At 39.9% G+C, this 15616-nt stretch overlaps 2 protein-coding genes across 2 annotated transcripts in view; one reads left to right on the plus strand and one right to left on the minus strand.

Annotated features, from left to right (window-relative positions):
* The window catches only part of LOC102530127 (CD36 molecule (CD36 blood group)), a 282980-nt gene extending 276313 nt beyond the window's left edge, over positions 1-6667 (minus strand). Inside the window, exon 1 of the mRNA XM_072965133.1 lies at positions 6606-6667. The gene's annotated coding sequence lies outside the window, so the exon portion shown is untranslated. The remainder of the gene's footprint in view (positions 1-6605) is intronic.
* LOC140697253 (uncharacterized) overlaps positions 1-15616 on the plus strand; it is a 41503-nt gene that overhangs the window by 6954 nt on the left and 18933 nt on the right. Inside the window, exon 2 of the mRNA XM_072964031.1 lies at positions 6224-6396. Within this exon, the coding sequence (XP_072820132.1) occupies positions 6224-6396 (173 nt within the window). The remainder of the gene's footprint in view (positions 1-6223; positions 6397-15616) is intronic.

Below are 15616 nucleotides of genomic sequence, written 5' to 3' on the forward strand. Positions count from 1 at the left end.
CTGTGTGCATCATCGGGTCTAGTGCCCATGTCTTCTTACCCTGTTACTCACATGTGGAATCTGTCATGCATACACACACGCACACGCGCGCGCACACACACACACACACACATACTTCTTCAGGTCTTCTTACCCTGTTACTCACATGTGGAATCTGTCATGCATACACACACGCACACGCGCGCGCACACACACACACACACATACTTCTTCAGGATACAGGGTAGGTGTCACCAATACCAGGAATCTGTTTGATCTTTTTCTCCCATTTGAATCAGTAGGAAATTTTTTTTTGAAGACCTCACTGCCAAGGCCACATCCTACATCAATTAAGTCAGAGTAAGATTTGTGTATCAATATTTTTTAAAGCTACCCTGGCAATTCTACCATACAGCCAATGTTGAAAATCACTGCAGTAGGGTTTCAGCTTACTGTTCTTCCCAACAACAGTCTGATATATCTGAATTCATCCGTATGCTCTACTGCCACATTAATTAGAACTTCTGTATTTCTCACCATCCCTGCCTCAGAGGAAGACTCCCATCAACAGTGTTTTCCAAAAGGGCTGGCTTTTTGGCCCTAGAAGAACCTGGGTGGTAGGCACTGGAAAGTACAGAATCCCCATTCTTTAAGATGCTGTGGTCTAGCAGTGACACTGAGCTGCTGGTGCCTCTGAGAAATCAACCTAAATGAGAGCAGCTCCTTCAGTTTATGACTTCAATGGTAAGACTACATTATTAGTCACAGAACAGTGTTTGAAATGTGTCTCTATGCCTCGTTTTTGTTCACTCATGTGCAAAAACGCAAACACTGTCAGGCTGTTTCCCTTTCTGGTCTCATCTGTGTTGTTTGTGTGCACACTCGGTCCTGGGAAGGCTGAGGAGTAGACAAGCTCAGTGAGATATGGAGTGCTTTCTGGTTCGCAGCGCCAGCTGTGGTTTGCACTGTCTGATGCCTTTTACGAGCTTTTTTTCCTCATCCATGTCTATTCAGTGGGTTTTCTTGAAAAACCTAAACAGTGAGCTGGTTTATCTAGCCCTGTAACGTCCCCGAAGTCCACAGCAGATTAAATCCTCTCCAGGGTTTTAATGCAGGAAAGCAGTGACTCAACTATTGGGGAAAAAAGGGGGGGGGGGGCTCTTTTCTTCTTGATATAATTAATATTTTTTAAAAGAAGATTTAAAAAAACTCAACCCAGGATTCACCCCTTTGGCCAAAGGGAGGCAGTAATTACAGTTGAGTCTTCAAAGAATTACTTATAGGGCCCCTTATCATCTAAGGAAAGACTTTCTTTTGGCCAGAATGTGTATTTTGTCAAATAAAGATGAACAACAACAGCTTAGTAGGTAATGGGTTCAGCAACCACTTCACAATTTGTTCTTGGCAAGATCACCACAGGTTCTGGGGCTTCGCAACACCCTGGAAAAACAGTTAAGGGAAAGCCTGCAGGAGGAAACAGGAAAACAGATTCCAGCTCCCTTAAGCGAGGAGGAGAATGTTTCTTCCCCTGCAGCCAGTGTCTGTATTTGTTTCTGCAGATTTTGAGAAGTCATGAGATGACTTTCAGGAGTGGTCTTTGAAATATACCTATAACTCTATTTTCCCTCTGTAAGGGAAGAGGACAAGAAGGATGAAATAATCTATAGATAAAAATGTATACATAAGAAAGGAAAAACTATGCACATTTACTGCATAATCCCCCTCTGATACCTTATAACTGAATTATAAGGACGACAACCAGCAACAACACACATCATTTAAAGTTGTAGAGTGGGCTAAGAGGGAAAAAAAATCTGGTTAACAGATACAAATACATGTGCATGTGGGTGCACGTACACACACACACAATTATCAAAATCTTAGTGAGCTTTTGTGTTTTAATAACTTCAGAAGTATACATGTTACAAACTTTCAAAACAATGCCATCTCAAGACAATGTTTAAATTTCTTTTACACTTATTTAGTTTTGTGAATGCTGAATAATATACTTTTAATCTTAACTTTTGGTTTCAGTCGGCATTTGCCATCATCTATATGTATAAACAAAGCAAAGATGAAAACACACACGGCAAGTCATAAGGCTACAGTTGAGTTTTATAACTTCCTTCTTCCAGTATCCAGTCCTTACTCCTTGTTTCTCAATCAACATTTCTGGGCTGGTTTTGTTCTTTACTTCACTGAGTGACCCAAATGTAATTTCAAAATTATTACTACTAGTAATAGCAGTGGCAGCAACAAAAGTAGTAATAAAAGGAATGCTTCCAGATATAAAATAGCAACCCCATTTTCCTTGATAATCAGGATAAATCATCCAGACATTAAAGTCCTGTTTTTCCCTTTAGGGCAGTGTTATGAGGAACTCAAAACGGTTCCATGGAATTCTCAACTTCCGCTTCAGTAGAGCCATTTTTGTGAGAACTAAACTTATTAATTCAGCAGAGATCAAAGTTATAGGAATGGGAAATAAAATCCTTAGTGAATGCATCATTGACATACAGGGAAAGGAGATACCCTTACCCGCGGATGCATGTGTCCTGACTATCATAGAAACATGGATTAGTTGCTGTTGCTTTCAGGTGCTATTAGAATATATACTGCATCTTGTCTGATGGCACCTCAAGTTTTTATTTGTATTCTTGGTCTGTCTCTCCAATGCGTAATTGCATCATTATATCAGAACAGGAGATTCTGGAAGATGTCATACATGGTAAGACAAGTCTCGTGGATATGAGTCACTACTGTTGCTGTAAGATGAGCTCTTTGGTGAGGAGCCATAGTATCTGGGATACCAACATCGGGAATAAGGTATTCAATAAATACACAGGTGGTGATGCTGGCAGAAGCATTGTGGGGGAGGAAATATAACTCAGACCCAAACTAAGTATATTTTCCAAAGGGAAAAATTTCTTTCCTTCCAGGGTGGCAGGGGTCCAATATAATCATTCTGCCACTAAATGCCATTAGGAAATGATGTCATATTGGGGGATGAGATTTGGTTTGTGCTATTGTTTGGTTAACCATTCAGCTGTGGCTATTTGTCATATGAGTTTTGTGGGAAAAAATATCTTGTGTTGTTTAGACTCCATCCTTACTCCAACAATTTTGTTCCTCAGTTTAATGACAAAGCAAGCCTTGGAACGACTAAGAAAAGGGGGGAAACTGATTTCCACAGAATGGGCTGTATCCAAATACTGTTGAGGGGCTTCTCTGGAATGCTCTCATGAGTATTCAAACTCTGCCTGGATCTTCATTCCACCTACCTACCTACCTACGCCCTTCAAGTCTGTGATTATCCCGCTTAATCCTCAGTCTTCACTCATGAACTGGTATCTATCCACACCTCTGGCCATTGTCTCTCCAAGGGAAAGTTAACAGTGCACTTCTTAAAGTTCGGTACACTGAGAGGAACTTCCCCCTCACTTTCTATGACAGTCTTTGTTTAAAAAATATTTTATTTATTACCGTTTTGTTTAATTATTTTATGTCGGTGGGGGGGTAATCAGGTTTATTTATATTTGGAGGAGGTACTGGGGATTGAACCTAGGACCTTCTGCATGCTAAGCATGCTCTACCACTTGAGCTATACCCTCCCCCCTCTATGACAGTCTTGAATGGGGCTGCCATAAAGCTGCAGCTCACTTCAAATTGGTGGCAGCCTATTACCCAGAACTATCTATAAATCAAACCTGAAATTGTATCTGCTTCAAACAACTGGTCATAGGGAAGTGTCGCCCATGAGTCCCCATGTTACAGTTGAAGGAAAAGTGACAAAGAAGCAGGAGTAGATGCTTTAGGAGCCTGAGTTACCAGCTTATGCAACCTACTTGTGTCTCCATGACTTGCTGGAGCTTGATTTCACCTATATCACTTCTGCTTGATGACAGAGCAATGCTGGCATGCTTATGTTATGGCTGGGATCAGATAACATCCAGTTCGTGATGGGAAACTTAGGTAGTATGATGAATTTATATCCTATAGTGAGTCATTCTATCACTGTGAGGACTGAAAAGCAAGCCAAGGACTATTTCTTTAAAAAAGAACGGTTAACTTTGAAGAAGAGTATTCAAAAAAAAAAAAACCTACGGATATTTGCTATCACATATCTATCAGGGCTTGCCAGAAGCTCTAGGGAGCAAACCTATCTTCCAAAGATATCAAGGGCACTCACAGAATTTGCTGATTCATAAATTCCAAGTGGCAAAGTAGCATGCACTTCAGTCCAAAACAGCAACACTCTCTCTTCTTTTGGGCTCCATTTAAAACTGGCAGCTTTAGGGGCTACTTGGTGAACATATGGAAAAGTAGTACATGTTGTCTTTGTAATCAAGCATCCCACCAAGAACTATGACTCTTACTTCTGGTAGTAACATAAGGCACAGTAACACTTAAAAATTCTGGATAGGATATATCGACATGCTCATTGGACCCCCAGAAAATCCACCCAAATACCTAAATTTCCATGAGAATTTTCCCAGCTCCTGGTATACATATATCCCCCATTCCCCCGCCGGGACACTTCCAGTTCTTGAATGTCAGCAATGGGTCACAATGGATACTGGTATCACTGCAAAGAATTTTGGTCTCATTTAATGATAGAAGCAGCCTATAAAATTTTATCATATATTTTCACACACACAAAAATAAGATCTGTTTTTTCCAATGAGACATCAGGCATCATCAAGAAGTACACTGAGAAAACACTATTTTTTACTCATTAATATAGCCATATCTAGGAATACTGGTCAGTCAACAAACTCAATGCAATGGGAAAATATTCAAAGTGGGGACAGAAATTTGGTAAATCCCAAATTTCTCAAGGGCATACTGTCCCTTAAGCATACTACACAAGCTAAAAAGATTTATGGAATGGAATTAGAGGAGATGAGGGCTCCCAGCCATCACTAAGCAAATCAGTTTAGTCAGTCTGGATTTCACCCAACTCTAAAACTAAGGACACAATTGCTAACATGTTTTCCATCTCTAAAACTTGTACAAAAATTAGAGAAAGGGAATATAGGCTTATCACTAAATGGTGACACTAGGCCATCAAGATGGCAAATTCAGGCCAAATAAGTACTTTACTTTAGAGGGAGCTCTCAGGCAGCACCCCACAGAAGCCAGTCTTGTTATTTCCAAGATGATAATGGAGAAGAGTCAGAAATCTCAAAGATTTCAACCTTAGTCTTCCATCAGCATGCAGTGTGACCTTAAACAAGTAATTTCATCTTCCTCAGATGAGAGATACCACCATCTATCCACATTATCTCACAGAACATCAAATTAGACGATATACATAAAAGTGCTAGGTCAACTGTCAAGTGCTAGACTAATGAAAGGTATTATGTTGAAATGCACCTCAATCCGTTCAGTATTTTTCAAAGACATCTCTATGTAATAATAAAGAGAAATTCTTGGTGAGAAGTAAGGGTCCAAAGGAAAAAGTTGTTCAGTTGATATTTTGTAGAGCAGAGTCCTGCCAGGGATAACACTATACTCCTCAAACTAAAATTAATGGTACAAAATGTTGGCATACCTCACTGCTAGGTCCATTAGAAACCCAAGTAGATTTGCATGTTATTGATGATATTCCCTCCCACAAAGTCTAAAAAAGAAACCGCCTTGAGCCACCAGTAGTTGCACACTTATTTAAAATAAGGGGGAAAAAAATAGAGCCCAACATTGGGGCTATCAAGATTTAATCAAAATGGAGGTTGTCAAGAGACCTGAACTTGTTCACTATTGTAGCTCCAATACCCAGAACAGTGCCTGGCACATATGTATAATTTATGCTCAGTAAAACATGTTGACTGATTAAGAAAAATGCCTAGAAGGAATCTAGGTCTCTACCCTGGCTTCCTCTCCAACACGTGGGCGAACCACACTGGGTGCCCCACCTCCACGTAACTCTAGTAGCTTCAACCTCCAAACCTTACATATTTACCCTTGTAAGAATATAAAGGCCAGGCCACGCTCTAAAAGGGGAAGAGCAGAAAGCTGAAAGGCTTAAAAGAAAGTAACACAGGTGCGTAAAACCTTCCCACGTGGGCTCCCACGTGTGCTCTTAAGGCGCACGGGTCTCCACTACCCGTCTCCCCTGCGGCGCACGCGCACCACTGCCTTCTCCCTCCCCTCCGCTGACTCGCGCTCGTTCTAACTACCCCGACCTTATTCCCCTGCCCCCACTCCCGTCCACAACGGCCTCGCGCCTGGAGACCCTGTGTAGTGTGCACCCGTCCGCGCGCCCACCGCCTCCTTCCTTCCTCCGCGCCTTCCCGCGGGCATAGTGCTTCACGTCTATGAGAAGGCCTCACGGCTCCCGCGTATCTTTCTGCACTTCTCACTCCAACTCGAGCCAGAGCCCACCATTACCCCTCACTCCAGCCTCGCGCAGACAGGGTGAAAAGGGTGTGAGGGGGGAGGGGAAGGTGAAACATCCTGAGGCGATAACCTAACATGACCCAGCCGCCAGCCTGCGGCATCCCTAAAATCCAAAAAGGAGCGGTGCCACCGCACCCTGACTCCAGAAAATCAGTGGATCAGGTTCCAGGAGTGCCCTGGGAACCCGGTCCTTGGCCGCACTGGGGGCTCACTTGGGGCTCACTCACCTGAGGCCTCCATGTTGGGAGAGAGCGAGAGAGAACATAGAGGACCCGGATGAGGCAGTCACGCGATTACAGCCAGCGCAGGGCGGGCTAGGCGGCGCGAAAGTGGGAGGGGGCGGGGACGTGAGGAGGGGCGCAGGAGGCAGCGCCGCTGCTCTAGGTTCGTAAAGCAGCGTGAGGTGGCGCGACGTCCCATGGGCGGACTTGCATGTGGTAAGTAATGTCCTGCAGGATGATTCCTTGTAGAACCTATTACAACAGAGAGTATAACTGTGATATAGCCCTCAGGTGAGATGGTAAAGATGTACTGCTCAGCAGTGTTACCGAGTCCAAACTCGTTCTGCTCCAGGCAGGACAGGCCAATAAATGGGAGAGGAAGTGTTGGGGCAAGGAATAATGACTTTATTGGGAAAGCCGGCAGACTGAGAGTATGGCAGACTAATGTCTTGGAGAACCATCCTTCCCTAGTCAGAATACAAGCTCCTTTTATATATATATATATAAAAGGGGGGGGGGGTGTTGGTTGTTGCAAACTTCTTGGTGTAAGAATTCTTTGTTCTTGCAGCTGTCCACGTGGGGGTCAGCTCATAGTGCTCCTGCAAAACCTCCAACAAAACAAATGTTATTCTCTATTATGTAACTTGTTCTCTTTACTTGAGTGCATAGCTAGCAAGACTAAGCCTAAAAAACAGGGCACAGAGTTAAAGCCAAAGGAACAGATCTAGTATGGAGTCAGATTTGTTCTTTTCTATTACTATAGCTGTATACTAGATAACAGAGGCTGAGTGGATTTACTCTAATAAATACACTACAACTGAAAAGTGACTGAAATTAAAGTCACGACCTGATTAATTTCTTTACAAAAAATGGTACTCCAAAAGATCCATATGTCTTTGCACCAAATAGGTGAGTTAAATGAGAATGTGGTTTAAAAATTTTATCCTACATCTTTCAGGTATTTGGTAGTGGCAATATGTTCTGCAATTGCCTGTGATTTGGCATAAATTTTTTTTATTTTGGTAGAGAAGAGTACTTCCTCCGCTTCTTTTTTTTCCCGTCCTATGATAGTGGTCTTCTTCTAGGGGCTGGAAAGCCAATGTGGGGACTTTGTCAGTAGCTGACTATTCCAATTATGCATTCAGAAGAGTTATGACATTTTGAAATAACAATCACAGGGTGTCAGAAGGACATTGGCCAAAACTCTATTTATTGCCTGACCACTGTTAGATGAAACTCTTGACTGTGACACTTGGAAGCTTTGTGTATTAGTGACAGTCTGGGACCAAGGTAAAATCTTTCGGAAATCTGGGCCATTCCCATTACTCTGTGCTTGGTCACCCTGGTGAATGGCCTCCAGTCACTCTATGGAAAACTGAAAAGAATGTTTACTGTAAACACTTGTGGCAATTGTGTTGGGACCTTCCTCAGGGGAAACTGCCTTCTCTTTATTCAAAAGCTTCAGGACCTGTGAATTGAATCAAATTGGGCATTTGGGTGAGTTATGACTTCTCATTATAGTGACTCAGTTCACATCTCTGATCACTTAACTTAGGATTTTTAATCCAGATCAAGCACATATTATAAGAAACAAGTAAAATTTTAGTAGTCTGCTCCACTATCCCAACCTAAACTCTTCAACAGCTAACACCATGCTTTCCAAAGATGCTGGTGCTACGTTCATCAGCATCACTCAAAGTTTTGATGAAGGGAGTATTCTCTAAACTCTCCCCAGGGGATGGTTGTGAGAATTCCCCATGATTAATATTCTCCAACCTTCTTATTTCCTTAAGCTCTTAGATTCATTAGTCAACATTATACTAAGGCAGTTGTGGCACCTTGTACTTACTTAATTTAGGTCATTGATATGCTCAGATTTAAGTCACCAGACTGAGTAAACTATTGAAGTCACTCCTAGCGGCTTGTGGTAACACATTTGCTTCAGAATGTCTGATAAGGATGCCCATTCAGTAAACTAGACTTACATGTGATTTTTTAAATTGTTGCTGTCATTGTTTTGTTTTGTGCTGCTGTAAAACTCTTAGCATCTATTTTCAGCAACATTGCTTTCTGTGAATGTAAATGTGGAAAACACTGCTTTTGTTTCAGTGTGTGTGTTCCACCTCCCCCTGGATTAGAATTTGTAACCGTCCCCAGCATCCTGCACTCAGACTCTCATCACATGACTAGAGGCAATGAGAAGAGTGGGAGTGGGTCTTGAACAGAATCAGCATTGCCTTATAAGGGGATGCTTCATTGAGGTAGTTCAGAATCATCAGGCAAAGCAAGGCTAATGTCCCCAGCTAGGGGAAGATCAGCTGCTTCTGATGGAAAGCAAGAATTAGTGGAAGTTAGTAGTTTAAACTCCTCAGACTCACTGGAATCCATTGGAAAGATCCCAGTCCAATACTTAGAGTTCTACTCCTTCCTAATCAATACTCCAACTTTTACTTAAGAGGCAAAGCATCGCTAGAAATTTCATTTGCTTTGTAAATCTGCATCTCATAAGATCAAATCTTATTTCTGGTTCTGTATTTATAGCTCTGTACCTATTAAGTTGCTGAAAAATACATTTTTAAAAATAGTCATAAAAAGATTTTGCTTCTTTGATGGTGCCATAAGCTTTCCTTTAATAGGCACTTTATTTCCTATTTGCCTTTTCTTTGGACTACATGTTTCCCTATTTTCCATGATGATGAAGTCTATAGCTTTCCAATGACCAATCCCGGATTCCCACCTGGGAGAGTCTGTTTCCTGGATTCAAGTTCCTATGTCATATATTGTATCAGACAGAGCTTGGTCAGGAAAACAGAAAACACTAAGGATTATAAGCAGGAGGGATTTAATATAGGGAATTAGAAACTTACAAAACATTTGAAAATCTGATTTGGGGGGGGTATCAAAGATCTGCCAGATTCAAGAAATCATGAAGTGAGGAATTGTAAGAAACTACTGTTTATTTCTTCAGCTGCCTTCAGCATGAAAGTGGGTGATCCAACAGGAAAACACTCAGAAAATACTGGAAAAATCTCCATCTGTTCCTTTATAATCCTACAAACCTATTTGCTGCTGCTCATTCAGTAACGGTGCTTCCCTCCCCTCTTCCTGTTAGGAGATAATTCTCTGTGGGTCTCTAACATCTGTGCATATCTTGCAAATAAAGGCACTGACTGACTTTATTCCAGATCATCTTTTCAGGGATGTTGGTGTAGCAAGTAGCCTTGGAAGACAGAGATAATGTCTCCCTCCAGGGCAAAAGCCAGAAAAGATTACTGCTCATTTAAAAAGATTTGGGGGTCCTAAGCCCAGAGTTCCTCTCTTGCATCCCACTCTACTGTGTGTGCAGGTATCACCCAGCTCTCTTTGTATTGCCCTGTGAGGTTTGTGTCAGGCAGAACCAATGCAAATTTGGAACTTCTGGCTTCTCTTGTTGCTCTAAATAATAACATCCTTCATCTCTGATCCAGGAGTTTCATGTCTTCCACCAGCTTCTATAAAACAATGGCAGACTAATTTGTTAACTTGCAAGTAGGGTACACTTTCAGACCTTTCCAGTTCTTGACACCAAATTTCACATCTCATAGAGAGAACTTTGTTTTCTGTGAAACTGAAGAAAAGCACAAAAACAACCGAAGATAAATAAATGTTGACTGCCCAACCTCTCAAATAAATAATCAACATTTAAAAAAAAATATGAATGTAAAAAATACTTCAAGATTTTTTTATTCTATTTTTCATAGCTCATTAGTTTTATCTTCTACCTTTATGAAATCATCACTTACACATTCTCATTCATGGTGTCACATTTATATGTCTATTGTATGATTGAATTCTTACTCTCTACTGGGCTTTGAATTTAAAATTATGAGCAAGAACATACAGTATCTGTATTCCATTGGAATTTTTCTCTATCGGTTTTTTTCTAACTCCTTAAGTTGAGTGTTTCACATATTTTAAAACTATGACTTTAGTTACATTTCATATTTATTTGAAGTATCCTTATTTTCATAAATTTCTAAGTTATTTGTCTTGTAAATTTAATTTCTTCTAAGCAACAATTGTTAGAAAAGTATTTTTGTGATTCTCCCTTTAATTCTTGAATGTGAAAAGTAGTTGAACAAAATATTTGTTATGCTAGATGTAAAGGAATAGAGAGCAGTTTCTCTGAAGTAACTGAAAACTTCTGTGAATTTGAGTGAAAAAGAATTGGTTCAAAGTATAGCACACATCAAAATACGCAATGTTTTGAGAATGGATATTTTTTAGACCTTTTTCTTGCCCTAGATCTATAAATGTCTTGTTTTCCTTTCTCCATGCACCCTTTGATAGCTCAGCTGGTAGAGCAGGGAACTACAGAGGTAATGTCTTATTTCCTTTCTGCAAACACTCTTTGGATTTTAAGTTACTACAAACTTTCTAATAGGCAATTTAGCTGTATAAGCAACAAAAGCTTAAACATTTTCAAATCATTTGATCAAGAAATTCTATTTCTAATTCTGTGTCATAAAGAAATAATTGTATATGTTGGCAAAGAAATATATTCTGGAGAATGGCCACTGTAGAGTTATTTTATTAGTGAAACATTAGGAACAAACCTAAAAATGCCCATTAATTGGCATTTGACTAAAAACTAAGTCTACGTATTGAAATTCTACATATCATAGAGAATTAAGACAAATATGTACTAATAGGGACTGGTACAGAGTTCATGGAAGAGGAAACTGAGTTATATGAAAGCAAATTTAGTTCCAATAGCCAATTAAAATATGTACATATTTTGTAGTTAAGTATATATATGTAAGAAGTATGAAGACTTTACACCTAAATGGCATTAGTTATTTTTCTGAGTGTTTTGATTATAGGTGATTTTTCTTCTTTTAATTTATTTTCTATTTTTTTTCTAAAGGACGTATATCATTTGTGCAGTATAAGCAACAATAACAACAAAAGTTCCTCTCTCTTCTGCTGTGTTTTCAGTATATCTAAGAAGTTTCCAGCTGTTACAGATGTAGGCAGAGGTAGTTAAAAGAGATGGAGTGTATAGATTAGAAATGTTGATAAAAACCTGTAGAGGTCTCACTTGATGAAGATTTTGTTTCACTTTGTCTAAACAATCTACAAGATCACAAGCAAGATTTTCTATGATGTACTATCTGCATTAAGTAGTCTGAAATTCCTTGAGGGTGTTAAATCAGTCATATTAAAGAACACTTTACTTTTAACTTAATTACTCATAGATTTTAATGATAGTGGTGAGAGATGGAACGGGGTCATGATACTTCTCAGAACAGAGCTTTGGGGAGGAGAGTTGCACAGTCTGGGACATAGAACATCAATCTTCTCTGCTTTCATTTATATGAGTTGATTTAAAAAGTAACCTGAAAAGGGTTCCACGGCTAAGTGGATGCTGCTGATGTAGGACACACAGTGTGAAAGTGGCATGGATGTTGCTCTTTCCTGACGGGTAGATTTCCTGTTTTCAGAAAATTTAGGAATTATTCTAAAGCCTCCTCTGTAAATGAGAGTGCCTAATTGTCTGGGCTTTCACCTTTGTACTTTCATCTTTCTAAAGCATCATTTCCTTGAATCTTGGTCTTGATTCCTACTGGTTCAAATTACACTGGCATCAATCCATAAATCAGAGGCATTATAAACTTTCACATGAATTCAAAATTCTCTACATACTTCTTTAATTGGATCATTGTCATTCTCTCTGTAGACTTTGGATGCTGATGCTGGCAAACTGCCTTTGATTTCCTTTATAATTACATGTTCCTCTGCCACCCATCCGTAAACTAGTTTCTGTGTTGTAGTTAAATTAATCACAGAATTGTATCACTAAGATCTCTCTCAGTATCCTTACCATCTCACAATCTTTTATTGGCTTAGAGACTATTCTTGGCTGCTGGAAGAAAGAAAAAAAAAAACCTTAATCTCTTTACATCCTGTTTCTCCTTCACAGAGAGAAGTTGAATTAATTTTACAATGTAATTTCAGAAATAAGCAGTTACATGGTACATCTCATTTACAACCAAAATTAACCAAAGTTATCAACCAAATACAAGACACCAGAGACACCAGAATATGTAATAGTAATTGTATTTCCTAGAGTCAGAAACTTTTTTTCTGAAACAGGAATGAGAGGTTTCCCACACTCTCTCCCATTTAACTTTTCAACAGTAAAATGATTTCTGCTGAAGAGTCTTGTGGAATCTCTCTCCTTGGTCTTTCTATACAGATGGTTCTCTTTATCAAAGAAAAAACCAGAGTCTGGTAGTAGTTAAACTGATTTTTAAAACGGATTTTACTCAGTAACCATTGCAATAGGAGAAAAGAGACCTCAGTATGGAACTGGTTTCAATTCTGAATACAAGAAGGAAAATTGGGAATTTATATCCAAACAGCAGGTTTGGAGCGGGTTTGTCAGTGGATGGAAAATTACTAAGAGGAAACAAGAGGGGTAGGAGGATTCTGGCTAAGCTCATTTGACAGGATTCTTGCTAGGCCAGGGTGATCAGGCATCAGATACTGAGGGTGCTCAGGTATCAAGGGTGGGATTCTGGCTAAAATTGAACTATTGTAAGACATGTCCAGGGATGGGCCTAGTCTGGCTCAAAAGAACTGGACTAAAGCTTAGTGAAGAAGAGAACCTTGTCAGTCTCTCCTCTTGTTCAAAGAAAGAATGTCTCTTCTAATGTAAGTCCATTTCACATTTGGTTGTTTTTTATTCATTAATGACCAGCTGAAGCATCTGTTGGAACTTGGTAGTAGAGGATATTTCCTGAATGGTGCTAGTAGTTTCTATGAAAATAAGAAAAACAAAAGTTAATAGTTGGAAACCCAGTTTCTGAGTCTAGAATACAGTGAGTTGAGATTTATTAATGCTGGGTTTGAGAATGGCAGTGGCCATCCAATGGATCTCCTGATTTGCAGGTTAGATGTCTTTGGTGATGGCAATGGGTGAACTTTCCAAGTTACCCACACAGCAGCCGGCATGAAGGCTGCTCGTATAGGTAGGATCTGTTGTGGTGATTTATTTGAGGTTTATATTAAATTCTCCAGCTTCAGCTTCCAGGGTTTCAGAAAAAATGGCAGGAAAAGGGCAATTTTTGTTCTCAGTGCTGCCAAGTAATGACAGTGGATGAAGAATTAGAAACATGAGTTTGTAGAGCTATCGCCAGATATCAGAAAATTAGAAGAATTGAGAACACACAGATGAAGGCAGACAATGGTCTGAAAGCTTGAATGGAAAGACTGAGCATGAGTGTGGGGTTTTTGAACTTGAAAGCATCCACTGGGTGGATGAACCACAGTGTCAGTGTCTTTCGTTCTTTCCTTTTGAGCTGGTCAGATTCCCCAGAATGTTCTCTTCCAATCTCCTGCCTAACGGGTAAAGGTCTGGCTGGTAGTAGTCCTGGGAATTCAGTGGAGAAAGAAGTCTGGGGGCTTTAGCCGAGCCTACAGCATGCATCTGGTCACGGCATCCTCTACTTTCCGTGTGATACCAATGTCATCATTTGTGCCCCTATTCTGAAGACCCTCAGTCTTACCTTTTCCAGGAAATGAAACTTTTGTCTTCTGTCCAGTGGGTTAGCAGGGAAGAGGAAGTAGAGATCCAACTACTTTGCAGTTTCCCCTAATGTTTTTCATTTTAGCTTCTCTCCCTTCACTACTTCCAGAGGCACATGGTGTTGCCTGTTCCTGCCTCTTTTGATGATTCTCTGCTTTACATCAAGGGGCTTAGATCTCTCAGATCACTGCTCCCTTAGGAGTCCTCCTTCTCAGGTCGGCTCAGTAAGTTACCACAGGTCCATCTGTTTTTCAGCTTGCAAAATTCGTTGCTGTTGGCTTTGTAAATGTCATGAATTGCCAGGACCATGAGTCTCAGTTCTTTTATGACAGTTAAACTGCTTAAGATCTGCATATTTCCCAGAGAGCCTCTTTCGCTCATTTGAAAATATACTCCTAGGAATGTATCCCTGAGCTACCCAATTTGTATGCAGCACACCATGGACAGCCACAAAAAAAGGTGTGCCAATGAAGTACAGATCTCTGAGTACTCAGGGTGCCCTGGTAGGGCCTGGAATGGTCTCGAGACCCAGGCCTTTCTTCCTGACAGTGGTGCAGGCAGAGAAAGCCAGAAAGTGTGCCCAAGGTCCCTGTGAATAGTGAACACAGGAAACATACATTGTGTACTGCTGTACAACAAGGAAGGAAATCCTCTACCACCTGGACAGCTATGTCATTGGCCACTGTGGATGTGGGGTCCATTGATCTGCTGTGTGTTGTGTGTCCCAGATGCCCAAAGAGCATAATATGCAGACCAAGTTCAGGGCTAGGATCTAAAACTGTCCTCACATACCTCTGACAGTGTTTTTGGAGACATCTGAGCTAGTGGCCAGGTCACAGCCCTAGCAATGTAATATGTATTCTGCAAATGAATGATTCACCATTGTTTTGAAATTCTTGATTTGAAAAAGTTTGATGGAATTGAAATCTATTACAATTATTGCAAAAATTTCATGATTAAATTATTAATTAAGGCGTGAATATCTTTAATCTCTTTTTTTATTTAAAGATGACATTTACTAGATTCATTAAAAATCAGTATTTTTCTTATATATTTCATCTTCCTCAATCTGATTTTTTCCTAATTACATTTTAATGTTAAGGGAATATTTCTTCTAGTCTTTTGTAAGAAGTCCATGGCCACATAGTTTTTGAGTCTTGCAGTTCTTGGTTGAAAAAACAAGGAATCACAGTCCTTTTCCATTGATATTCTTTAAATATTTCTCAACATCTTCTAGCTTCCAGTGTTGCAAATAAGAACTCTAACATTAAAATAATTCTCTTGTCCTTGTAAGTAACCTGTTATCTCTTTTTAAAAACTTGTAATATGTGCTTATTCCTGGAAATTAACATTTTTCACCAGAAAATGTCTATTTGTATTATTTTTGTTAATTGTGTGTATAATTCTGTGACTTTTAATCTGGAAATGTAGGTCTTTTTTTCAACTC

Source organism: Vicugna pacos, chromosome 7 (genome assembly GCF_048564905.1).
Source record: "Vicugna pacos chromosome 7, VicPac4, whole genome shotgun sequence".
Taxonomy (NCBI): domain Eukaryota; kingdom Metazoa; phylum Chordata; class Mammalia; order Artiodactyla; family Camelidae; genus Vicugna; species Vicugna pacos.